We start from the raw sequence: 26672 nt of genomic DNA, 5'->3' as shown, positions 1-26672 counted from the left end.
GTCCTGTTTTCAGGATTTCTGTCATTGGAAGCAGGTGGGATAATTGCCGACCCAGTAAAACACATTAACTCCCATGTACATGATTGAAGAAATCCAGAAAACATGACCTGCTGGTGGTACTTGAGGACTGGAGCTGAGAATCACTGATTTAAACCCTGCTGTATAACTTCATGTGACACAGTTATTTTCAACCTTGTAGACCGCCCAAGAATGCCGACCCTCACCTCGTTCTTGGAGACCCAGCTGGGGAACCTGGCCATTATTCACTGCGCTGTGGACAGTAACCCATTTTCAGAGCTCATACTGTACAAGGATGGAAATGTAATAGCAAGCACCACCTCTCACGGGGCGCCCACTCAGAGGATTCGGGTCATATCCACGCGAGATTCCCTGAGGTTGGAGATCCAGAGCGTGGGCTTGTCCGATGAAGGGTTGTACAGCTGCTTTGCCAAGAATTCTATTGGAAACTCTACTTCAAGCCTTCAGTTCACTGTACAAAGTTAGTAACAGTTACCTACTGTAGGTGCACTCCTTGTGTGCCTGATAGATTATAAGAAGGAGCATGATTATTACTTTATATAAGATACTATTACTCTTTAGAAAACACTCAGAACTCGGAAGTAACAGCTGACAGCTGTTATCTAACATGTAATTTACATACTGTATATACAGTATTACCTTATTAGATTGTAAGCTCTCACGACTAGAGACCTTTCTCCTCCTGTCTTCTCACCTGCTCTCATGATACTGTCCACCTGTATGTCCATGTTTCATGCCGCTTGATTGTTCTACATGACAATTGTTTGTTATCTATGTTACCTACAGTATCACGTCTTATGTAGACTTTCAGGGCTCTTGCTTTTATTACATTTGTGCTTCTGTTGTGCCTGTTGGTTTGTCTAACAGGTTCTACTTCCCTTCTGCATGTTAGAACGTTACCAAAAGTAAAAGCAATGAGCTTATATAACATGAGTGGGTAACCTGCCTCTTCCTGTTTGACTATAGCCAGATCCTGCATTTACAACCTACACTTGTGCCTTGCCCCAGGCAATCCATATGAAATACAGCTGTTCACACGGTTGAGCGATTTTTTTGCAACTACAGGCCAGATTCAATTAGCGGCTAAATCGAGCGTTTTCACTGCCGGCGGCGAAATTGCCCGAATTTTTTGGAAAAAAATGGTGAAGACGGCTGATTTTCACCAAAAAAAAACCAGGCGAAAACTTTCATCATCTCAGTCCAGGAGAAATAAAATTCAAAATAACTATTTTTGACTAAAACTGTGGGGATTTCTTTCAGAACCCTTTGGACGGGTTGGGTATGATATCCTGGCTGTGGGGATGCCGTCAGCGGCATCCAGACAACCAGAATCCGGCAGCCATATGAGTGAATGGTGAGTATTTTTGTAACCCCTACACTAACCCACCCTTCTCGGTGCCTAACCCTCCCCCTCCCCCATAGTGCCTAAACATAACCTCCCCGCACCTTAAACCTAACACCCCCTCCCCGGTGCCTAAACCTAACCTCCCGCTCCGCACACCCTAATCCTTACCCTCCCTCTCCTAGTGCCTAACCCTAACTCCGCTAGCTAATGCTACCCTCCCCATACACCCCGATACTTACCCTTGGGATGCTGATGGTCAGGATACTGGTGCCGGGATCTACATCACCTTTGGACACCCCGCACCCCAATGATAAATTACCCTAAACAATTTTGGAGGAAAATAAACATTTTAAAATGGGTTTATCGTATTGGGTCTGGTATTTTGGGGGACAATATGGATACATCAACTGTTTTAAACAACTGTTTTAAACATCACACATACAGTACTGTAGTTGCAGCAGGCGTTTTTTAACAGTTTTTAAAAGTGCACTTTTACGACACTAAAATATACTTGCACCCATTTTAACGTACTCCAAATCTACGCTGAACAGTAATTTCCTTGGAAAAAAAATGCTTTCTATCATCTTTTATCATTTTTATTTATATATACAAATTACCGCCAACCAACGCAATTTAAGTACCGTAAATATTTTTATTACAGCCAATAATACACTTCTAAATTATTTTCCGATGTACGACAGCCATTTTTTGGGTGCAGATGCAAATTCCTGACTTTTTCGCCTATTTTATTCGTACCTCCCGTTATCGCCTGTTTTTTTGTTCCCAGGCGGTGGCTAGTAAAATTGTCCGATCGTGGGCGTGCCAATGCAAGCGGCTGCATTCCTAGACACACAGCCACAGGCGTAGGAGGCCGCAGTCAGGCGGAGACACGGCACTTGCCATACAGTAGGGTCGGCGCAAGTTTCAATGGTGCAGCCGATGCTGGCTTATAAGGACACACCGATTATTGCATGTGCAGGCGCTGACAGTGGGCATCTCAGTCCTTCGGCCGCACAGATGTACACGAGGGGAGGAGCTTGTTGCACCATTTGCATAAAGTCGCACATGGGCGGCAGCCAATAGACACTGCTGTGGGCGCACATGCATGAGACTCAGAATCAGGTCCCATATCAGATCAAAACCAAATCTGAGGGCCTCATTTACTAACGAGTTTTAGCACCAAAACGAGTGATAAATGTCACTGTGGCATCTAGTTACTAAGCAGTGTTAGGAGACAGAGTGAGAAGTGATGAGGTGCCAGCCAATCAGCTCATAACTGTCATCTTTCAAACACAGCCTGCGAAATGGCAGTTTCGAGCTGATTGGCTGGCACCTCATCACTTCTCACTCTGTCTCCTAACACTGCTTAGTAACTGGACCCCTGTGTATGATAAATGGTGCTCCAGCCAATCAGCTCCCAACTGTCATCTGTTAGAAAAATGACAGTTGGGAGCTGATTGGCTGGAGCACCATTTATCATACACAGTGACATTTATCACTCGTTTTGGTGATAAAACTCGTTAGCAAAGGGGGCCATAGTTCGATAAACTCAGGTATGGTCAACACTTTATCTGTGGTGGTATTTCGGGGTACGCAGTACAGGCACCCTTTTTTTTTTGCCCTCATATTTGCATTTTCATAATAAATCCAGAAGTGGGAAGAAATCAGTGAATTAATTTCAGAAATGAATACAATAAGCACAGGGGCGTTGAGAGCTGCGCCTAGCCCGGGGGAAGGGGGCATGTCCTAATCATGGGAGGCGTGGCCACGGGAGGCAATCGGGAAGCCGACTGCCTAAATACCGTCTTATCCCAGCAAGGGTGAAATACCGGGCGTCTAGATGTAGACGCCCACATTTCCCCGAAGCCAGGAGACCGGCGCCTGGCATCACGATCGTAGTGATGCCAGGCGCCGCGAGCGGACAACCGCGGGGGGGGAGGGTTAGGTTTAGGGCTCCCGGTGGGGACTTAGGGTTAGGTTCCCCCCTGGGAGGGTTAGAGTTAGGCTAGGGGGAGGGAGGGTTAGGGTTAGGCACTTACAGGGGGGATTAGGGTTAGGCACCCCCACGGGGGACTTAGGTTTAGGCAGTGGGGAAGGGGGTGGTTAGGGTTAGGCACTTAGAGGGGGGATTTGGGTTAGGCACTTGGGGGGGAAGTTAGGGTTAGGCACCCCTAAGGAGGGTTAGGGAGGATAGGTTAGGTTAGTGAATACTTACCTATCCACGATCGGGATTTCCAGCGCTGTCGGGCTTCCGCTGGTCGCACTATGCTCCTGTCGGGCTGCCGCGGCCGGCGGTATTTCATACCAATTCCGTGGCCACACCCCCTTAGGATTAAAAAAAATTAAAAGTTTTGCAGCGCCGCATAGTAATTATTAATCAACGCAGAAGTACTGGACAGACGTTTAGTAGAAAGGATTAAAAAAAAAAATACAACAAAGTTATTTAGTCTAAGTTGGATTTTATTTTCCCAGGCTCCCTGGAGATGTCAGTCTCACTTGTACAGGATTCTGTAGCTCACAGTGACCCTTATTTTTTTCTCTTCTGTCTGTTTTTACAGCGGCCAGAGTGGTGGTAATGCCGTCTCCTGAGGTACGAGAGGGAGAAGAGGTGACTCTGACCTGTGTGGCAGCACAGAGCTCTCAGAAAGGTGCCACTTACACCTGGTATAAGAACGGCAAGTGGCTGAAGGAGGAGCTGGAAGGACAGGAGCTCGTCTTCCACAGACTGTCTAAGGATAACGCTGGCTCTTATTACTGCCGAGCCCACAATAACCAGGGAGGCAGCATCTCACCACCGGTGACAGTGCACGTGCTGTGTGAGTTTCATTTCTCCTATTCACCGGCATGAGCTCGGAAATTCACATATCCACAGGAAATGACCACACAGGGAAACCACAAACCACATGCTGGGGTGTCAAGACTCAGCACATTACTATGTGAAGGTGCAAAGTCACACTAGCCTACTTTTGAAAAAGCATTTCAGGGAGATTGTGAAAGCAGCACCTATGAGCGCGGCGGTAAAGTGCATGTGTACTGCTACATCTGAGAGGCATGTCATACATCTGAGGGGCGTGTACTGCTATATCTGAGAGGCGTGTCATACATCTGAGAGGCATGTCATACATCTGAGGGGCGTGTACTGCTACATCTGAGGGGCGTGTCATACATGTGATGGGCGTGTACTGCTACATCTGAGGGGCGTGTCATAACCTGATTTACACCCGAATGTAAATGAGCCTCAAAGCAGTTAGTAATACTGTATCTATTTGTTGATGAAAACACACTGATACTTTTCAGAAAATGCATGTAACTACAGGGATCATTGTGCCTAACTACCAATGCAGGGAAATTATACTTATGATCCCATTTGAATGTATATATATATCTGGGTTTTTCTTTTGCATCCAGCACACTGCAATAATATCAGAAAAAATAGTTGAATCCTGCATGATAATAGAAATTCAGAGGTATTAGTTACATACATTTGCAAATATATGATTAAGCACCGGGCCAGCATCAAGGCTCCTCTATACTGGCATCCCTAACATTCAGGGTTCACGTCTGAGGCGCAGGGCACCCCAAAAGGATCCATCCAAGGACCATCCCCAGGGCATCTCACGAAAAAGGGAAAAAAGTGTAAAGTGTAGATGTGTAAAGATAATCAATTAGTGTTATTATAATATGAGAGAATTAAAATGACATAAATAATAAACAAACAAAAAAAAGGTGATGAGAAAGTATCTATGTGAATTAAGTGGTGATGCCCTGAAAAAGGCCCAGCCAGAACAACTCCGGGGTCCCCACGCCCAAACGCTCACCCAAAAATAATTAATGCTACCTAATAGTAGCACCCACTCTGGGTCATATAATTACAAATTAATGTACTGCAAAATAACAGCATATATATATAATCTGAGAGCTGACTCACCGAGGAGGTACCCCAGAAACCTCCAATTGGCACTATACGGACCAGCACATCCTCCCAATGCTGGCTCCCTTCATGTCTCTCAGACCTGCAACTAAAAAGAATAGTGGTCGCTCACATCAGCTTAATGATATTGCACAGGTGCTGGTAAAGGGCGCGGTTTACTCTGAACCACATAAAAAAAGGATATTCCCTCCAGCACACTGCAATAATATCAGAAAAAATACTTGAATCCTACATGATAACAGAAATTCAGAGGTATTAGTTACAAAACACCTTTGAATTTCTATTATCATGTAGGATTCAAGTATTGTTTCTGATATTATTGCAGTGTGCTGGAGGGAATATCCTTTTATTATGTGGTTCAGAGTAAACCGCGCCCTTTACCAGCACCTGTGCAATATCATTAAGCTGATGTGAGCGACCACTATTCTTTTTAGTTATTTTTCTTTTACATAACAGCTTCATAATGGGGGTAAGGTACAATCAGGCAGATTGCTGGACTCCTCAGGGAGACAGGGAGATTGCTATTATTTCAGGGAGTCTCAATGACAATCAGGGAGAGTTGGCAAATACAGTATGTGCAAAGTATATATCAATATAATGAGCTCTGGCATTATAATTACTATAGCTATATAATTATAGCCATGCACTACAATTTGTGTAGGGGACCTCTTTAGCTATACTACAAGTTTGCAGGAAAATTTTATTTATTTTTCATATTAAAATATAATATAGGTGAACTTCAAGTGTGTGTGTGCATCTCTGTGAGTCAGCACTGAGAATGTCGACACTGGAGTACTTGTGCTTGTCGACATTATGTCCATGTCAAATAGTCATAATAATGACATTGCGCATATCGACATAGCGTTTTTCTAGTTTTAGAGTCTTAACCCTAAACCTGTACTGTGGATAATGTGACTGTCGACATGATGACTACATACCTCATGTACATCTGTGTCTACTGTATGTGTGTATGCAGAGCTCCCAATAGTGCCCCTTATGCAGTGCCCCCAGTAGTGCACCTTTGCATTAGCCCCAGTAGTGCCCCGTATGCAGTGCCCCCAGTAGTGCCCCTAAACCAGTCCCCCCAATAGTGCCCCTTATGCAGTGCCCCCAGTTGTACCCCTTATGCAGTGCCCCCAGTTGTACTCCTTATGCAGTGCCCCCAGTTGTACCCCTTATGCAGTGTCCCCAGTTGTACTCCTTATGCAGTGCCCCCAGGTGTACCCCTTATGCAGTGCCACCAGTTGTACCCCTTATGCAGTGCCCCCAGGTGTACCCCTTATGCAGTGCCCCCAGTTGTACTCCTTATGCAGTGCCCCCAGTTGTACCCCTTATGCAGTGCCCCCAGGTGTACCCCTTATGCAGTGCCCCCAGTTGTACTCCTTATGCAGTGCCCCCAGTTGTACCCCTTATGCAGTGCCCCCAGTTGTACCCCTTATGCAGTGCCCCCAGTTGTACCCCTTATGCAGTGCCCCCAGTTGTACTCCTTATGCAGTGCCCCCAGTTGTACCCCTTATGCAGTGCCCCCAGTTGTACTCCTTATGCAGTGCCCCCAGTTGTACCCCTTATGCAGTCCCCCCAGTTGTACTCCTTATGCAGTGCCCCCAGTTGTACTTCTTATGCAGTGCCCCCAGTTGTACTCCTTATGCAGTGCCCCCAGTTGTACTCCTTATGCAGTGCCCCCAGGTGTACCCCTTATGCAGTGCCCCCAGGTGTACCCCTTATGCAGTGCCCCCAGTTGTACTCCTTATGCAGTGCCCCCAGTTGTACTCCTTATGCAGTGCCCCCAGTAGTAGTGCCTCTTACACATAAAACACACAGACACACAGAACACAAAGCTACTTTCCCGAATCCCCACTCCTGCGCCCGCCATCATCCACTTCCATCCCACTGGGCTATACGGGAGAGACGTCACGTCACGAGTGAGCTCCAGCCCAACGCCGGCCCTGGGTGCAGCAGCCAATTAGATTCTGTCTGCCTGTAACATACTACAGATGTGACCTCATGCACTTACTTTCGATACAGGATGTGGCGCCAGGGTCTGGCGTGAGTGAGCTGACAGGTCTTGTGTGACCCTGCTTTTTCCCCAAAAACGCAGATTAGTTGCAATGCGATGTGAATAATACGCAACCAGAGGCTGCACTGATTAATGTAATATGCAACACTTGTATCTCTGTGTGTAACATAGTAAACGAGTCTGTAAATGAAGCACAACGAAACCTGGAAGAAAATCCACAGTGCTGCATCGTAGCACTTTGTATATAGAATAGATTCATACTCAGGGCCGTAGAGAGCCTGGCTGGGCCCTGGAAAAGGGGGCGTGGCCTAATTGCGGGAGGCGTGGCCACGCCCCCCCTGAAAAAAAAAATAGAAAAAATATAACTTTTGCAGCGCCGCATATACAAGTGCCTCATATCAAATATACTCGGCGCAAGCAGAACCATGCTGGACATGGTGCACCGTGAGGGGATTTTCGGACATAAAAGAGAAAACTGGCAATAAATAAATAAGTATAACAATGTCCAAGTATAAGTACAATATTAAATTCTAATATCTAATATAAACCAATAATAATACATGTCATAAAACAGTTACTATACTAATATATTTGTGTGGACACATTTAAAAACTATTTATTCTATATAAGGTACAGTATTAGATTGTACGTTGCCTATTCTCCCGGAATATCTGAGAGATTTACAAATTATGGGGGGCTCAGGATAAGTATCTGATCCCTCATTTCCCATCCCCGAACACATGATCATTAATATACACTGCATCTGGAAAGTATTCACAGCGCTTCACTTTTTCCACATTTTCTTATGTTACAGCCTTATTCCAAAATTGAATAAATTCATTTTTGTCCTCAGAATTCTACACACAATACCCCATAATGACAACGTGTAAAAAGATTTTAAGATTTTTGCAAATTGAATTAAAAAAAACCTAAGAAATCACATGTACATAAGTATTCACAGCCTTGAAGATCAAAATAGAGCTCAGGTGTATCCTGTTTCCACTGATCATCCTTGAGATGTTCCTACAGCTTAATTGGAGTCTACCTGTGGTAAATTCAGTTGTTTGGACATGATTTTGAAAGACATACACCTGTCTATATAAGGTCCCACACTTGACAGAGCATGTCAGAGCACAAACCAAGCATGAAGTCCAAGGAATTGTCTGTAGACTGCCGAGACAGGATTGTCTTGAGGCACAAATCTGTGGAAGTGTACAGATAAATATCTGCTGCTTTGAAGGTCCCAATGAGCACAGTGGCCGCCATCATCCATAAATGGAAGAAGTTCGGAAACACCTTGACTGTTCCTAGAGTTGGCCGGCAGTCTAAACTGAGCAATCGTGGGAGAAGGGCCCTAGTCAGGAAGGTGACCAAGAACCCTATGGTTACTCTGTCAGAGCAACAGTATTCCTCTGTGGAGAGAGGAGAACCTTCCAGAAGAACAACCATCTCTGCAGCAATCCACCAATCAGGCCTGTATTGTAGAGTGGCCAGACGGAAGCCACTCCTTAGTAAAAAGCACATGGCAGCCCTCCTGGAGTTTGCCAAAATGCACCTGAAGGATTCTCAGACCATGAGAAATAAAATTCTCTGGTCTGATGAGACAAAGATTGAACTCTTTGGCATCAATGCCAGGCGTTATGTTTGGAGGAAACCAAGTAAAGCTCATCACCAGGCCAATACCATCCCTACAGTGAAGCATGGTGGTGGCAGCATCATGCTGTGGGGATGTTTTTCAGCGGGAGGAACTGGGAGACTAGTCAGGATAGAGGGAAAGATGATTGCAGCAATGTACAGAGACATCCTGGATGAAAACCTGCTCCAGAGCGCTGTTGACCTCAGACTGGGGCGACGGTTCATCTTTCAGCAGGACAATGACCCTAAGCACACAGCCAAGATATCAAAGGAGTGGCTTCAGGACAACTCTGTGAATGTCCTTGAGTGGCCCAGCCAGAGCCCAGACTTGAATGTGATTGTTCATCTCTGTAGAGATATGAAAATGGCTGTGCACCGACGCTGCCCATCCAACCTGATGGAGCTTGAGAGGTGCTGCAAAGAGGAATGAGCAAAACTGCCCAAAGATAGGTGTGCCAAGCTTGTGGCATCATATTCACAAAGACTTGAGGCTGTAATTGCTGCCAAAGGTGCATCAACAAAGTATTGAGCAAAGGTTGTGAATACTTATGTACATGTGATTTCTTAGTTGTTTTTTTTTTATTAAATTTGCAAAAATCTCAAAAAAACTTTTTACACATTGTCATTATGGGGTATTGTGTGTAGAATTTTGAGGACATAAATTAATTTATTCCATTTTGGAATAAGGCTGTAACATAACAAAACGTGGTAAAAGTGAAGCGCTGTGAATACTTTTCGGATGCACTGTAGGCTGCTCACAGCCGATCTTCAGGCAAGCATCCATGGCTTTAGCCACGATGTCTAGAGATAAATGCCAGCAAAGGCCTTTGGCTCTTATGGGGTTTTTGGTGATACTTAATCATTAGATCACAGGTTCTCAAACTCGGTCCTCAGGACCCCAAACAGTGCATGTTTTGCAGGTGTCCTCACAGAATCACAAGTGAAATAATTAGCTGCACCTGTGGATGTTTTAAAATGTGTCAGTGAGTAATGACTACACCTGTGCACCTGCTGGGTAACCTGCAAAACGTGACCTGTGTGGGGTCCTGAGGACCGAGTTTGAGAACCTCTGCATTAGATACAGGGGATATCACAAGCTACACAATAGAGCTCAATAGAACAATTGCATCACCTCATCACTAGTATCACTTCATGCAGTTCTAGCCCCATTATATCCAGCCAGAGGAATAATTAAGCGAGGACACATCTGTATCTTTACATCAATTAACTAAATTGATCAATATTCTTCCTACAGATCCGCCGAGTGACCTTTTGCTAACTTTGCTTCTGCCCAGTCAGGGCACGTCTATCGCGGTGATTGTATGCACAGTGGACAGTGAACCTCCCTCGCAGCTGGCCCTATACAGGAGAGAGACAATGGTGGCCTCCAGTACGGTAGCTCTTCCCATCAAGAGATATACAGTTACCTCCTCTACTAACTCCTTGCAGCTGGAAATCCAGGACCCAGTAATAGAGGACGAGGGGACGTACACCTGCATCGCTAACAACACATACGGACGTAGCACTGATTCGTTAGAACTCACGGCAGCAGGTAATCAGCAGTCGGCGCTCTGCGCTGTGTTGGTACAAATGTACTGCGTGAAAATGTGCACCTTCACTTTCGTATATATTTTATGCCATTTCATATACAAACTTTTAAGATGTAAATGTGCGATAACTCATAGCAACCAACTAGAAATTAGCTGTTATCTGTTTGGTACAAGTTAGACAATGACAGCAAATATCTGACTGTTTGGTGTTGATTGTTGGTGCACATTTACATATGTGAGTCATGTTAGCAAATAATAGAAATTATATTTAGTCTGAGTTATCTCTGCTTCTTTTGCTTTAGAATGAATTAAGGGGTCTATTTTACTAAGCAGTGTTAGGAGACAGAGTGAAATGTGATAAGAAAGTGATAAGGTGCCAGCCAATCAGCTCCCAACTGTCATCTCACAGGCTGTGTTTGAAAAATGACAGTTGTGAGCTGATTGGCTGGCACCTTATCACTTTCTTACCACATTTCACTCTATTGTCTGCTTTAATTATAAATAATAACCTCCATTTTACTTACTCATATTGGGAGGGGCTGCTCCATTCAGTAATGTAGATGAGAGCAAGTTACCTACAGTGTGCTATGTAAAGAACACTATGGGGGCCTGATTCAGATTTGTATGCAAACCCAATGAGTTATGTAGAAATCCGATGGTTCAACTTCTGTGCAAGTGCATGTGAAGAGCGGGTCCTACTTGATCACATGACTGACATGCTGCAGCGTTTGGGGGATGGAGCAGGGGCGGTGACCATTGTACAAAACGGGTGGGCGTCGTCCCCATTTTGTGAATGTGCCAAGCCCAGGGTCTGCATCGTCAGACACAGACTTCCTGGACCTGGAAGAGGGGTTCTGACCAGAGCCGTGACTAGACTACCCTAGTTACGGCCCTGGCTTTGATGGCCAAGCTGAGTAAGCTTTGGCTTATGCAGACTGGCTGAGGGCAGTGGCCACCGCGACCGATGGTCACAATGGTGATCCAAAGTAGCATCTACAGACGCCGCACTCAGCTTGTATACAGTATATACATATTATATATGCATATATGCAAACTCGCAATATAGCAATTCCCCCATAAAAACCTATGGGGCTGCTATTGCTATCAGAAACAGGGGAACCACGGCAGATATCTTTGATGCTGAGCCCCTGTAATACATCCAAGGGATACTTACATTACATTTTTCTTAGTAAATATGCCCCAAAATGAGAGAAGACATTTTAAAAAATAACTTCAGCACCAATAGTATAGTATAGTAGTAAAATTGTGACTATTGGTGCAACATTTCATCCATACAAAATAGCTATTACATTATAAATGCTACTGAATGTTTTGTGGATGTATAAATGGATTAGATACAATTGCACCCTTCATGTAAGAATTCAGTTTGGATGGTTTCGGTTGTTGGCGGTGTTTATACACAATTTTCACTAACGTGGATACAGTAGTTCAAGAGTGTAAGATCCCTGATAAGCAAAAGTGTAACTAAATCTCTTACTTTATATTTCTGCTCTCTCCGTGCAATAGCACCAAAAGTCATTGTGTCTCCATCCGCGGAGGTACGGGAAGGAGGCAACATTAGCCTGACCTGCTCCATAAACAGTATGTACTATACCAGAAACTACACCTACAGCTGGTATAAAAACGGGGCCCTGTACATGGAAGGAAGGGAGATCCTCTTAGCACTTCTGCAGGTTACCAGCTTAGATTCTGGATCTTACTACTGCAAAGCATGGAACAACGAGAGCGCCACCAGCTCTGCCGCAGTCAGTCTTAGCGTCGCATGTGAGTATGAACTAAAGTACCATTTACTCCTGATGGTCACATGAGTCACTGATACAATAAAGCAACAGCAAGTCACTATCAACATATCACCAGTAACATTGGCTCTGTCACTATTTATACCCCGGACATCGCTCCTCCTGTTATCCTTTGACCAGTGATGCTCATTTTACAATTAATTAGTTAATTCATTTGTAATCTGTAACTCTCACATGTCTGCCTGTGATCCGTTGACCATATTGCTCACATTGGTCACAGCGATTGTACATTTATTATATTTACCAAACACTGATTGTTTTTCTTTCTCTCTCCACTTTATCTCTCTACAAGACTAAGGGGTCTAGTTACTAAGCAGTGTTAGGAGACAGAGTGAAAAGTGATAAGAAAGTGATAAGGTGCCAGCCAATCAGCTCCCAACTGTCATCTCACAGGCTGTGTTTGAAAAATGACAGTTGGGAGCTGATTGGCTGGCACCTTATCACTTTCTTATCACTTTTCACTCTGTCTCCTAACACTGCCTAGTAAATAGACCCCTTAGGGGGTCTAGTTACTAAGCAGTGTTAGGAGACAGAGTGAAAAGTGATAAGGTACCAGCCAATCAGCTCCCAACTGTCATTTTTCAAACAGCCTGTGAGATGACAGTTGGGAGCTGATTGGCTGGCACCTTATCACTTTTCACTCTGTCTCCTAACACTGCTTAGTAACTAGACCCCTGATGGCCTGATTCAGAGTTGGGAATAGAGTGAGATATCTCTCTCAACTGTGAACCTGAACAAACCATATTGCAATTAGGGATGTGCAGGCTCGGTTCTACTCGGTTCCGTTCGTTTTTTTTTACCGAATCTTATTGGGTTTCAGCTGTCACGAGTTTTGGATAACCAATAAGATTTGGTAAAAAAAACCGAACGGAACCGAGTAGAACCGAGCCTGCACATCCCTAATTGCAATGCAAGGGGTGTAAATACAAATGTAACACCCCCAATTTGGTGGGATGTCAGTGAGTGGATCGTACCTGCTTTTCTTCTGGAACCTGCTTGGGCGTAGATCAGTGCAGTTCCTCTTTCAGGCTCCTCCTATCACAGCAGAGAGACAGGAGAACCCCCAGAACCCAGCACAGAAACCAGACCAATATAAAGAAATGGGGGTTTATTACTCTGAATCACTATTCTACTAGGACAATTCTAAATGAACATTAGAACATGCAATATTGTTGCAATGCAAAAGGTACACATACAGGATATCACATTAATAAGCTTAGGTTCACTCTATACATACTGTATTCTTCTAATAAAACCTCATGCTAAACATATGAATGCCAACCTGCTCCCTCTATGTGTTAGAGGTAGTTAAACTAAATATACCAAGTTGCACTTGTAGTTGGCAGAATCTCAAATGGTTCAACTATAAATTCAATAGATAGAAAGCACAATGTCCCTGTGAGTACTCAGAATTCACTGTACAGCCTTTCGTTGGTGCACAAACTTTATAGATGATACTGAACTGTATTACTGGTATCCAAAATGGTGTCACTGTCTCTGCCTGTTCTGTGTTATGCACTACTGCTGTATATCCTGCATAGTTCTGTTATACACTACTGCGGTATATCCTGCACAGTTCTGTTATACACTACTGCTGTATATCCTGCACAGTTCTGTGTTATGCACTACTGCTGTATATCCTGCACAGTTCTGTGTTATGCACTACAGTTCTGTGTTATGCACTACTGCTGTATATCCTGCACAGTTCTGTTATGAACTACTGCCGTATATCCTGCACAGTTCTGTGTTATGCACTACTGCCGTATATCCTGCACAGTTCTGTGTTATGCACTACTGCTGTATATCCTGCACAGTTCTGTGTTATGCACTACTGCCGTATATCCTGCACAGTTCTGTGTTATGCACTACTGCTGTATATCCTGCAGTTCTGTGTTATGCACTACTGCTATATATCCTGCACAGTTCTGTGTTATGCACTACTGCTGTATATCCTGCACAGTTCTGTGTTATACACTACTGCTATATATCCTGCACAGTTCTGTGTTATGCACTACTGCCGTATATCCTGCACAGTTCTGTGTTATGCACTACTGCCGTATATCCTGCACAGTTCTGTGTTATGCACTACTGCCGTATATCCTGCACAGTTCTGTGTTATGCACTACTGCCGTATATCCTGCACAGTTCTGTGTTATGCACTACTGCCGTATATCCTGCACAGTTCTGTGTTATGCACTACTGCCGTATATCCTGCACAGTTCTGTTATGCACTACTGCCGTATATCCTGCACAGTTCTGTGTTATGCACTACTGCCGTATATCCTGCACAGTTCTGTGTTATGCACTACTGCCGTATATCCTGCACAGTTCTGTGTTATGCACTACTGCCGTATATCCTGCACAGTTCTGTGTTATGCACTACTGCCGTATATCCTGCACAGTCCTGTGTTATGCACTACTGCCGTATATCCTGCACAGTCCTGTGTTATGCACTACTGCCGTATATCCTGCACAGTCCTGTGTTATGCACTACTGCCGTATATCCTGCACAGTCCTGTGTTAGGCACTACTGCCGTATATCCTGCACAGTCCTGTGTTATGCACTACTGCCGTATATCCTGCACAGTCCTGTGTTATGCACTACTGCCGTATATCCTGCACAGTCCTGTGTTATGCACTACTGCCGTATATCCTGCACAGTCCTGTGTTATGCACTACTGCCGTATATCCTGCACAGTCCTGTGTTATGCACTACTGCCGTATATCCTGCACTGTCCTGTGTTATGCACTACTGCCGTATATCCTCCACAGTCCTGTGTTATGCACTACTGCCGTATATCCTGCACAGTCCTGTGTTAAGCACTACTGCCGTATATCCTGCACAGTCCTGTGTTATGCACTTCTGCCGTATATCCTGCACAGTCCTGTGTTATGCACTTCTGCCGTATATCCTGCACAGTCCTGTGTTATGCACTACTGCCGTATATCCTGCACAGTCCTGTGTTATGCACTACTGCCGTATATCCTGCACAGTCCTGTGTTATGCACTACTGCCGTATATCCTGCACAGTTCTGTGTTATGCACTACTGCCGTATATCCTGCACAGTCCTGTGTTATGCACTACTGCCGTATATCCTGCACAGTCCTGTGTCATGCACTACTGCCGTATATCCTGCACAGTACTGTGTTATGCACTACTGCCGTATATCCTGCACAGTCCTGTGTTATGCACTACTGCCGTATATCCTGCACAGTTCTGTGTTATGCACTACTGCCGTATATCCTGCACAGTTCTGTGTTATGCACTACTGCCGTATATCCTGCACAGTTCTGTGTTATGCACTACTGCCGTATATCCTGCAGTCCTGTGTTATGCACTACTGCCGTATATCCTGCACAGTCCTGTTATGCACTACTGCCGTATATCCTGCACAGTCCTGTGTTATGCACTACTGCCGTATATCCTGCACAGTCCTGTGTTATGCACTACTGCCGTATATCCTGCACAGTCCTGTGTTATGCACTACTGCCGTATATCCTGCACAGTCCTGTGTTATGCACTACTGCCGTATATCCTGCACAGTCCTGTGTTATGCACTACTGCCGTATATCCTGCACAGTCCTGTGTTATGCACTACTGCCGTATATCCTGCACAGTTCTGTGTTATGCACTACTGCCGTATATCCTGCACAGTTCTGTGTTATGCACTACTGCTGTATATCCTGCACAGTTCTGTGTTATGCACTACAGTTCTGTGTTATGCACTACTGCTATATATCCTGCTGCAGGCTTCTCTCACTGTACAGCAGTAAGCTGGTGCCCTGAGATCACAGACTGCTATGTGCTGACTGATCTCTGTCTTTACTGTGGTGCTTCTCACGTGCCATGTGCTGTAATGCTTGGGCTACTGTCCAGATGCCAGCACTTGTCTTTGCAGCATGCACACTCTCTCCTCTCCTTTGGGCTGCAGCAGCTTTAATAGATCTGTGTCCTGTCAGCTTCTCTTGTCCTGCTGCCTTACATGAGAGGGTTCTTCTCCTCACAGTCACCACGATCAGCTGCTGATCCCTGCTCTCTATGCCCTCAGTCACAGCACTCTCCAGCACACACCATGGCTCCTGCCACGCTCCTCTCTCAGTCTTGAGCAGAACTCACTGGGCTTCTCTAGCTCCACCCCCAACAGCCTCTCTGTAGTTTCCCTCCTTAAGGCTGGCAGAACTATCTCCAGGGGATCAGCAGGGTCCCAACTCCTGGCCATTAACCCCTTCCATGCTGGAGAAAACACTGCAGGTTTGGGGGTATCACACATATTTTTTTTACATGTAGGGTAAATACTGGCTGCTTTTGCATGTAGCCCACAAATACTGCACAGCTTTATTATTACAATTTAGATGTCAGTTTGGAAACACTCCTCCCCAATCTAAATCTCTCTGCACATTTTACATCTGCCCCACCTGCAGTTCAACATGGTTTCACCAAGATGATCAGTTGAGAGAGATATCTCACTCTATTCCCAACTCTGAATCAGGCCCTTAGTACATCTCCCCTCAAGTCTGAATACATAGACCCCCATACTTACTGACACATCTAAATGTCACTTCTCACCTCTATTTTATTTCTGACCATTTAGCGCCACTGACCAATAACTTGTCATACAAATGCTGCTTTCCCTTAGGTCTATTTCACACCAGCCGGTTTTCACCGTCCGGCAAAAAAAAACAGACCACAAGTCGGCCTTTTTTTTCCGGCAATCATTTCCTTTCACATGCAATGGCTCTGAGGCGTTTTAATGCTGTTTTATTTGGGGGGGCATGTACAGCAGCAACAGTACAGGCTCTGAAAAGCCAGCTTGTGTGAAAGGAAACATTGGGCCTGATTCAGAGCCGTTCGCTATTTGCGGTCGTTCGTTCAAAAACAAGGGGTGGCTATGCAAATGATACGTTCGCACATTGCAGTCTGTTCACACCTCTAAGTCTGAACGAGCGAGCAAAACATACGCTCGTTTATTTGTTCAAAACGCCCCCTGGCCGCTCGCACCATACGTCATGTCCGCTATTTATTAGATTAATCGAGTACATCGACCAGCGTATGAGCTGCTCGCTATTCTTGTGGTTGGTTTTTCCTACCACAATCTTGCGAGCAGTTCTGGCTATAAAATAACCCAGTGACGTGGTCAATGACGCTGCTGTATTAATTATGCACACCCATAAAACGCCCGTTTTGACCTTTAAGCACGCCTGCGTTCTGATCTCCACTCCCCGTTTTCAAGCACCTTCCCCTGTTACCACCCACATACGCCTCATTCTGTCACTCAAAATAGCAGGCATTCGCTATATTGCGAGCACATGAATTTCGGCCGCACTGACTGGTTCGCGCATGCGTATAACGATCCGTACGCATGCGCAGATGTGCGAACATCGCTCGGAACGAGCGTACTGCCGCTAGCGAGTGGCTCTGAATGAGGGCCATTGTATCCTATACTCCACTGACTTGCAGGGACGGCACGTCCACAGGATGACAGCCGTCCTTCTCAGAGACCGTGTCATCTGAAAGGAGTTTCTGTGTTTAATTCAAATTTACACCCAGCAAAAAATGGCCGTTTTTTTGCCGGCCGGTCAAAACCAGCAGATGTGAAATAGCCCTGAAGGAGTTAAGGTATTGCCCTGTCCTGGGTCTCATCCCACCTATCAAACCAATTCATCATGGTCTCTTTCTGTGGGTCAGGCACCACTGGGGTTAGGCACTAACGGGGGGAGGGTTAGGCATGAAGGCGGAGGGTTAGGTTTAGGCAGGAAAGGTTAGGGTTAGGGTGTGGGGTGGGGAGGGTTAGAGTTATACTCCAAAAAGGGAGGATTAGGGTTAGGGGGGAAGGGGGAGGGTAAGTATACTTACCCGACCCCTGTCGAGATTCCAACCACCGGGATGCCGCTGACGGTGTTCTGACAGGAGGGTCCCCGACAGCCGGCATTACACACCCATTCCCAGCTGGAGAACCATGAGCCCAGTCCCAGGCATTATGTGCTTCTTTATTTATACCGCTTCTCATGGAAAATTAATATTCTGCTTTCGATATCCAATATTATATCTATGTATTCGATACCGAAATGTATCTATTGTTCTTTCACCATCTGCGTTGGCCCAAGTTACTTACATGTCTTTCTGCCATTTCTTCTTCTACTGACAGCATCACAATAAACCCTACTCCTCCAGCTAGTTATCTAGGTTCAGAGCTGCACTTTGTGTCCCGCATCCAGTCTGTCTATAAATCCTGCTACATATCGCACAAGTTGCTCCAAAAACTTTTATTTGTGTACTTACTGTATAATTCTCTGCATTGTCTATTGCAATTCCTTCTCCTTAAAAGGATTTCGAAAGGATGGATGAATTTTTATTTACATAATAATATTATTTATGTATGTTCCGAGAGGTGTAGCGTACCATCTATTTCTTTAAATTTTGCAACTTATTTGCATCGCAATCGCAGCGAAACAGCACTCACGGTGTACCGGAGATGCCGGGCTGCTACTTTAACTGCACAGAAATTGGCTTTAAACACGTACAAAATCGCAGATGAAGCACTGCGGAATTTAGCGTAAGAAAAAGCCGCCATCACTACTGTACATCGTATCACTTTGTCTAGGGATTCAGACGTACAAGTGTCGCACATCGGATTGATCACTGCGATATAACAAAGTAGTTTTGTTACTTCCAGTTGTTTTATTTGTGCTAATAAGAAGCATATTTTGAGCAATTAAGTCGCTTGGTGTGGATGAGTCACCCGGGACGTTGCGTGCAGAGTGCGGCTATTTGACGCGACTTGAGCAGCAGTAAGAAAAGTACATATCTCTATGTATATGATTACTGCAGAAGTGCTACTATTCACATTTATTTTATTGTATTTATTATTATTATTATTATATTATTATTTTATAATTTTTGTATTATTATTATTACAGTATATTATTATTATTATTATTATTATTATTAATATTATTGTTGTTATTATACATTTAGTTGTATCTATTCATCTATTTAGTTCAGCTACAGTGTGTTGTTTTATAGACAATACACATCACTTCATACCATGTGTTACGTTACATAATGTATGTATGTTACATATAGGTTTTTAGTGGTATGTTCAATAAAAATCTAAAAACATGTAAATAAAAGTTTAGCAAAGCTCAAACACACCTGAATACCAAGTACACTGGCTCAGTGAGCTTACACTCCGTCTCTAGAAGTGCTTTATGTGAGTGCACCCCCTGCTTGTCCTGCACAGATGCACCGAGGCGTACACAGCTGATGTCATTCCGGGACACAGAAGAAGGGAGATCCGCCTTCATCCGTTGCACCGTAGACAGTTACCCATTGGCAGAGATGTCGCTCTACAGAGAAGACCAACTGGTCGCTTCCAGCAGAAGCTCTGATGTTCTGAATGAGCGCTATGGGGTTTCCTCATCCATCAATGAGCTGACAGTGAGCATTAAAAACCTAAAACTAGAAGATGAAGGACGATATAACTGTACAGCCAGAAACCGCATTGGATCAACATCTGAGTCACTTCATCTACAGGTGCAGAGTAAGTTATCTGCATTACTATGAATGCACCTTTTATTTGTTTTCTAACGTATATAAGTTGCTGGTAAGATGAGGTGCTCATCAGGTCCAGGTGTCTTATATCAGTCTAACTGTGCCTATATATACTATACCAGCCGCTGTTGGTCCTGGGATGACTGTGGCCACCTCTGGTTACAGTGCTGTGGGTACTATAGGTGCAAGAGCAACCTCAGTATTTGGGTGGCCAGTAACAAGATCGGTGTAAGGTATTTTTCAGTCATATTTAGAGCATCACCAATTAAATTTTAAAAGCTGGTTCCTGTGACTGCGATCGGGAACCATTAGATCTTCTCCTCAGTCCACTATAGTTAGGGCACAACTCTCTGACCACTGCTCTTTTCTAATGTACAAGAACCAATTGGTTTAACCTAGAATCCTAGAAAAGGGCACAATAATATCCCCAATACTTCCCACAAGAGGGTCTGACCATACTAGAGCAGGAGACATAGAATGGGGTTGGATATGAAATGCCAATGGCTGGGAAGCTGTCTGACTAAATACCGACAACACAAGCCAGAATGCTGAAGATCCCAACTGGGGCTGGTAAGTACCCTAACCCTACCCTCTCTCCACTCCCCCCCCCCCTAGGCACTAGGGGGAAGGTTAGATTTAGGCACGGGAAGGGGGTGTTAGGTTTAGGGTGCGGGGAGGGGGAGGTTAGGCTTAGGCACTAGGGGGGGTTAGGGTTAGGCACCGGGGAGGGAGGGTTAGAGTTAGGGTAGAGTTAGGGGGAGACTTACCATTAGATCCTAAGGGTGTCAGGATTCTGGCTGTCAGGATGCCACTGTCGGTATTCTGACCAGCAGCATTCCGAAAGCTGGGATTTCATACCCAACCCTTTATAAGACACTAAACATGTATGCAGTGCTGGAGCCATGGAGCAGAGGGATCCCAATGTGTATACATCAGAAATTCCTGTGAGATGAGATGTGTATTTCCCAAGGAGTGGAAGCACAAGCTACTATCAGCAAAATGCGTGTCTCATGTGATGGCATGTGCTCACAATGAGATCCTTTTGCACCATGGCTCCAGCAGTCCTCTCTGAGCATACCTCTCATAGTACACCTTTCATTTTTGTCTGCACTGTCATTAGTTGTTGTCATTTCACTTTCCTTTTTCAGATTAAGCAGGGTAAATGTTGGATGCAACTCCACCTGACAGCAGAGGCAATCTTCATTTTCAGACTTGCTGCTTATTGTATGTGTTAGTTACTCTCTCATCTGTCATTCACTGCCTCAGGCACACAACAGAAAGCAGTAGTCAACACACATCTCAGTGCAACCCTTATCTATACTCCCACTAAAACTGGCAACCATACAATGATATCTCGCTTATATAGCACTACTATGCCTAATTATTTAGGGAGATTCCTTGGACTGTGCATTTTTCTGGACTGCAGTTCATTGCTGTTTTCAACTGTGTGCCACTAAATTATTCTAATTTAACACAATATCACTTTATATTTTGCCCTACACACCACCATAGAGACACACACCCGCATGTCCAATTAACACCCATCTTTTTATACTGTACTTGATTACATTTTTGCATTTCTTTTCTGACAAGTCACGGTAAAGCAATAGGATTAAAGAAGACAGTAGTTCATATTCACTTGCAAATGACATATTAATTATACTGTATTGTATTTTTTTCATTTTAAATGTCTTGCTATTTAAACTACAGCAGTTTAATTACAGCAATACTTAATATTATTTATATTTGATATAGATATATAGCTATTATACTTAAATATGTTTTAAGGAAACATTATTTAGATCTTATAAATTGTGCAAAATTTAGTTTTTTTGAAAACAGAAGTTTATATTTGCGGTGTCGACATTCTGACTGTCGACTTGTCATACCACACCCCTTATAAATTAACAATGATGATGATAATAATAATATTTAATTCAACCAAAAAGATATTTAGCTTATGGTGTAAAATAGTTTTTCCAATCTTTTCTTCTTTTAAAGAGGTCTACATACAGTATGTGTGCATTAGCCAGTCCTTCCTAAAGACTGTAGAGAGTTACCTCTTGGCCCTTGATGCCCCTGCAGACATATTGCTGCTAGAGATGAGCGAATTAGCTGCAGATTGTATTTCACACTAGTTTGTTATTTCCAGATGACAGAGTCCATTTTCTCGCAGTGACAGTTTCACAATATACAGAAGCAGCTGTCAGAAACCCCTTGCTGTCTATGGGGGAGATTTATCAAAGCTTGGAGAGGAATAAAGTACCGACCAATCAGAATCTGTCATTTTTCTAGCACAGAATGTCAAATGACAGTCAGAAGCTGACTGATTGGTATTTTATCTCCTTCCACTTTATCTCTCTCCAAGTTTGATAAATGTCCCCGAGAGTGATATATTCACATTTTAATTGTGAGTAACTAAAAATATTCAGCTATTTGCTGTATTTAACACTTGTACCTTGTGTTGCGCCGTGAGCTGACTTCAGCACTAATCTATTTTTTATTATCTAGGACCAGAAGGGCCTATTTACAGACATTCATCTCAGTTTCCAATCAGATGCTTTCATATGTTATGTCTTTCACTTCACAGATGAAAGCTAATTGCTGATTGGTTGCTCTGCTTTAGTGCGAATGTTGCACCTATTAAATAACTGCCAAGTGAGCGCTACTTTTAAACTTATATACACAGGTTATTCTGGTAGATTTAAAACATAAGGGTCTATTTACTAAGAATTGGAAGAAGATAAAGTGTCGGCCAACCAGCTCCTAACTGTCAATTTTCAAAAACAGCCTGTGACATGGCAGTTGGGAGCTGATTGGCTGGTACCTTATCTCCATTCACTTTATCTCTATCCGAGGCTTAGTAAATAGACCCCTATTATTTCTTCATTTCACTTTAGCTGCAAGAGTTCTAGTCACTCCTGCCACGGATGTTGTGGAAGGCGCCCAGGTGAAATTAACATGCGACACGACGAAGACACAGCGAGAGGGGACAGAGTACATCTGGTACAAAAACAGCCGGTGGCTGGAGAAGACCAGCGACAATTCTCTGGCATTCCAGGGTATAAAGGGAAACGACACTGGGTATTATCACTGTGTCGCCAGGGACTCAGAAGACAGCAGCGTCTCTCCGTCTGTGTCGCTGCACGTGTCCTGTAAGTAGGGATCGTTTATGTGCTCTACCAAACATTCCCTATCCTGTCATGGAAAACCAGCTTTTTTACCAAGGGGAGATGTAACAAGCCGTCAGGAGAGATAGAGGGGAGAAGTTGCCGAAAGCAACCAATCAGCGTCTACCTATCATTTTACAGGCAGTGCCAGAAAAATGGCAGAAGATGATTGGTTGCTATGGGCAACTTGTCCACATTATTCCTCTCGACGGTTTGATACATCTCCCCTATATGAGATTCACGGAAAGGTCTATTATTTTAATTCTTTACCAGCACAAACCTACATTAGCTCATCTATCACTCCGCAATATACAAAACAACATAGGGATTTCCTTATCTCTGTCTGTAATAAAGCTACCTGCACAGGGGGCATTTATGTCGGACAATTGCTGAATTTTAAGTTAACCATTCCCCTATGTGTTCGCCGAAAAGTACTAATGGTCCATAGCGTACCGTAGGTGAGAACAATTCATGGATGACTATTTTGCTGGAATTTCACAATAGTCTCTTGCCCAGACACAGGCTCCGATAAACGCCCGTCCCAGCGAAGAGCTGTAAGCAGAGAGATAGCCAGTCTAATGTGTGTGCACAATCGTAGGGATGATCGTGCGTCAGTGGGGCTGACGAGGAGGGATCTGGTGAAAAATGCATTTGAGTAGCCAGTACTTAAAGTGGTCCTAGAGAAGTGCTGGAACTCACCCCCTCCCTCTGAGCTTTTTTTTTTTTTTTTTAGAAAAAAGGGAACTGGTTCCGTCTCCATTATGGAAGTCACGGAAACGCAGTTCCGCCCCATTCCGTCCCACTTTAACCCCTGAGAGTAGCCCATTGGCCGCTGTGGGCTAACGACATCTGAGGATTGCAAACAAAAAGTATGGTGATTGCTCATATCAGCTTAATGACATAGCACAGGTGCTTGTAAAGGGCGGGTTTGCACTGAACCATAGAAAAAAAGATTCCCTCCAGCTCACTGCAGCAATGTCTACAAAAAATACTTATATCCTACATGATAATAGAGATTCAGAGGTATCAGTTACATACATTTGTAAATATATGAATAAGTGCCAGGCCATCGTCAAGGCTCCTCTATACTGGCATCCAGTATAGAGGAGCCTTGATGATGGCGCTTATTCATATATTTGCAAATGTATGTAACGAATACCTCTGAATCTCTATTATCATGTAGGATATAAGTATTTTTTGTTGACATTGCTGCAGTGAGCTGGAGGGAATCTTTTTTTCTGTGGGACATCTGAGGATTCCAAGCTCTGGAATGCTTTGCATTCTTCATAAATCTCACAATATAGCAGCCCCCATAGAAACCTATGGGGGCTGCTATTGCGATTGGAAATAGGAGAGCCACAGCAGATACAGTACCTGAAATACCCCCTACATACATCCTGAGGGTGCTAATGTTTTGCTGGAATTCCCCACAAAATAACTTTATTAAATATGGCCCTAAAGCAACTTTGAATCTTGAGGAGCTTTTTAGAGAGAGGAGAGAGAGGGGTGCATTTGTTAAAATGCTACAAACAGTAATTAGGTACATTTGTTGCAGCATCTGAAATTCCTTCTGTACAGCAATACGTCAGATTGCTCAGTGGCTGTGTCGTAATGAAAGTACGGAGTCAAATTGTTAATAATCAAAAAAAAAACTTATATTAATGGGAGAGATGCAGATTTTTATTTTTCTTACTTTCTTCAGAGGACATTAGAGAGACCCTCACTTCTGCAGTTTTGTACTGTAGAGGGATCATTACCTTCTTATTCTTAAGGTTTGAGTTTATATGCCTGGAATAAAAACTGGGTGAGGTGTATCACAATACACTGAAATGAACCATAAAAGTGGAACACAATGATAGGCAGATTTTTGGATAAATTATTAAGAATATAAAATATGTTGTTTAATGCACTGAAAGGGAAACCAGCACAAGTGCTCATAGGCTAGGCTAGTGTCAGCAAAAAGCATGGGGTCCCACTGAATTTGCCACTGCCAGCACTAGGTTATGCCAACCAAGGCTGATGGCACTATAGCATAGATCTTTAGCAAAGTGTTCCCCCTATTCTAATACCAACTAGCCCCAGGCAGATCATTATGCACAATAAATGCGGCCACTATTCTAGGAAAACCAGTCCCGTCCTGACAGCCCTAGGGGTCTCTCACACCCCCAGGAGGTGGGTATGGGTTACAGGTCCTGCAAGGCCCAGGTTGCCTTTAACTGTTTGGACATGTTAGCACTTCTAATTATACAGCCGATATTTCCCCGTGGTCATGGTTAGACCATGGGGAAACCCCACAGCAATTACGCTGAAGAGTTACCCCAAACTGTGTAAGATCCGCAATTGTGTGCTTAGGCTATTAGCATGACATATGCAATCTGACTAACTTGCCTAAATTACATTACTTACAAAAAGATTAACTCTATAATAATGTGCCTACGGCAAGACGTGTTATGGAGCTTGCCTATTTTCATGGACAAAGTGAATTCCTATATTTGTCCACCCTACATGAGCCCCACAGACAATAGTAGGAAGGGCCTAGATCAGAGTGAAGAGTGGCATCAACATGCATGACACAAAATTTTATAGAAAAAAAAAAAAAAGTTAATGAACCCTATGGTACCCAAAGTACACACTCCCAATGCTTCTTTACATACCAACCCCGCCCCCCATTCTCTTACCTTACCTTAGGACTCCTTTCCTCTTCATTTTCTCTTAGTTTCCCATCCTAATGTGTCTGCGGCTGCCTGCTCCTGGCACCTCTCCAAGACAGACTTCATGATGCTGAGACTTCTGCACTGCTGCGGCTGTCTGCCTGCTCCTGGCTCCTCTCTGATGCTGAGACTTCTGCACTGCAGCGGCTGTCTGCCTGCTCCTGGCTCCTCTCTGATGCTGAGACTTCTGCACTGCTGCGGCTGTCTGCCTGGCTCCTCTCTGATGCTGAGACTTCTGCACTGCTGCGGCTGTCTGCCTGCTCCTGGCTCCTCTCTGATGCTGAGACTTCTGCACTGCTGCGGTTGTCTGCCTGGCTCCTCTCTGATGCTGATACTTCTGCACTGCTGCGACTGTCTGCCTGCTCCTGGCTCCTCTCTGATGCTGAGACTTCTGCACTGCTGCGGCTGTCTGCCTGGCTCCTCTCTGATGCTGATACTTCTGCACTGCTGCTGCTGTCTGCCTGCTCCTGGCTCCTCTCTGATGCTGAGACTTCTGCACTGCTGCGGCTGTCTGCCTGGCTCCTCTCTGATGCTGATACTTCTGCACTGCTGCGGCTGTCTGACTGCTCCTGGCTCCTCTCTGATGCTGAGACTTCTGCACTGCTGCGGCTGTCTGCATGGCTCCTCTCTGATGCTGAGACTTCTGCACTGCTGCAGCTGTCTGCCTGCTCCTGGCTCCTCTCTGATGCTGAGACTTCTGCACTGCTACGGCTGTCTGCCTGCTCCTGGCTCCTCTCTGATGCTGAGACTTCTGCACTGCTGCGGCTGTCTGCCTGGCTCCTCTCTGATGCTGAGACTTCTGCACTGCTGCGGCTGTCTGCCTGGCTCCTCTCTGATGCTGAGACTTCTGCACTGCTGCGGTTGTCTGCCTGCTCCTGGCTCCTCTCTCATGCTGAGACTT

At 44.5% G+C, this 26672-nt stretch overlaps 1 protein-coding gene across 1 annotated transcript in view; it reads left to right on the top strand.

Annotated features, from left to right (window-relative positions):
* SIGLEC1 (sialic acid binding Ig like lectin 1) overlaps positions 1–26672 on the top strand; it is a 79049-nt gene that overhangs the window by 28927 nt on the left and 23450 nt on the right. The window contains exons 7-12 of the mRNA XM_088463866.1: positions 200–499; positions 3943–4200; positions 10223–10519; positions 12045–12302; positions 19580–19879; positions 22791–23045. Of these exons, the coding sequence (XP_088319992.1) occupies positions 200–499; positions 3943–4200; positions 10223–10519; positions 12045–12302; positions 19580–19879; positions 22791–23045 (1668 nt within the window). The remainder of the gene's footprint in view (positions 1–199; positions 500–3942; positions 4201–10222; positions 10520–12044; positions 12303–19579; positions 19880–22790; positions 23046–26672) is intronic.

The sequence above is a fragment of the Taudactylus pleione genome, unplaced genomic scaffold, assembly GCF_031769625.1.
Source record: "Taudactylus pleione unplaced genomic scaffold, aTauple2 ptg001476l, whole genome shotgun sequence".
Lineage (NCBI taxonomy): Eukaryota > Metazoa > Chordata > Amphibia > Anura > Myobatrachidae > Taudactylus > Taudactylus pleione.
The sequence above is the reverse complement of the archived record's forward strand: the minus strand, read 5'-3'. Positions and strand labels throughout refer to the sequence as shown.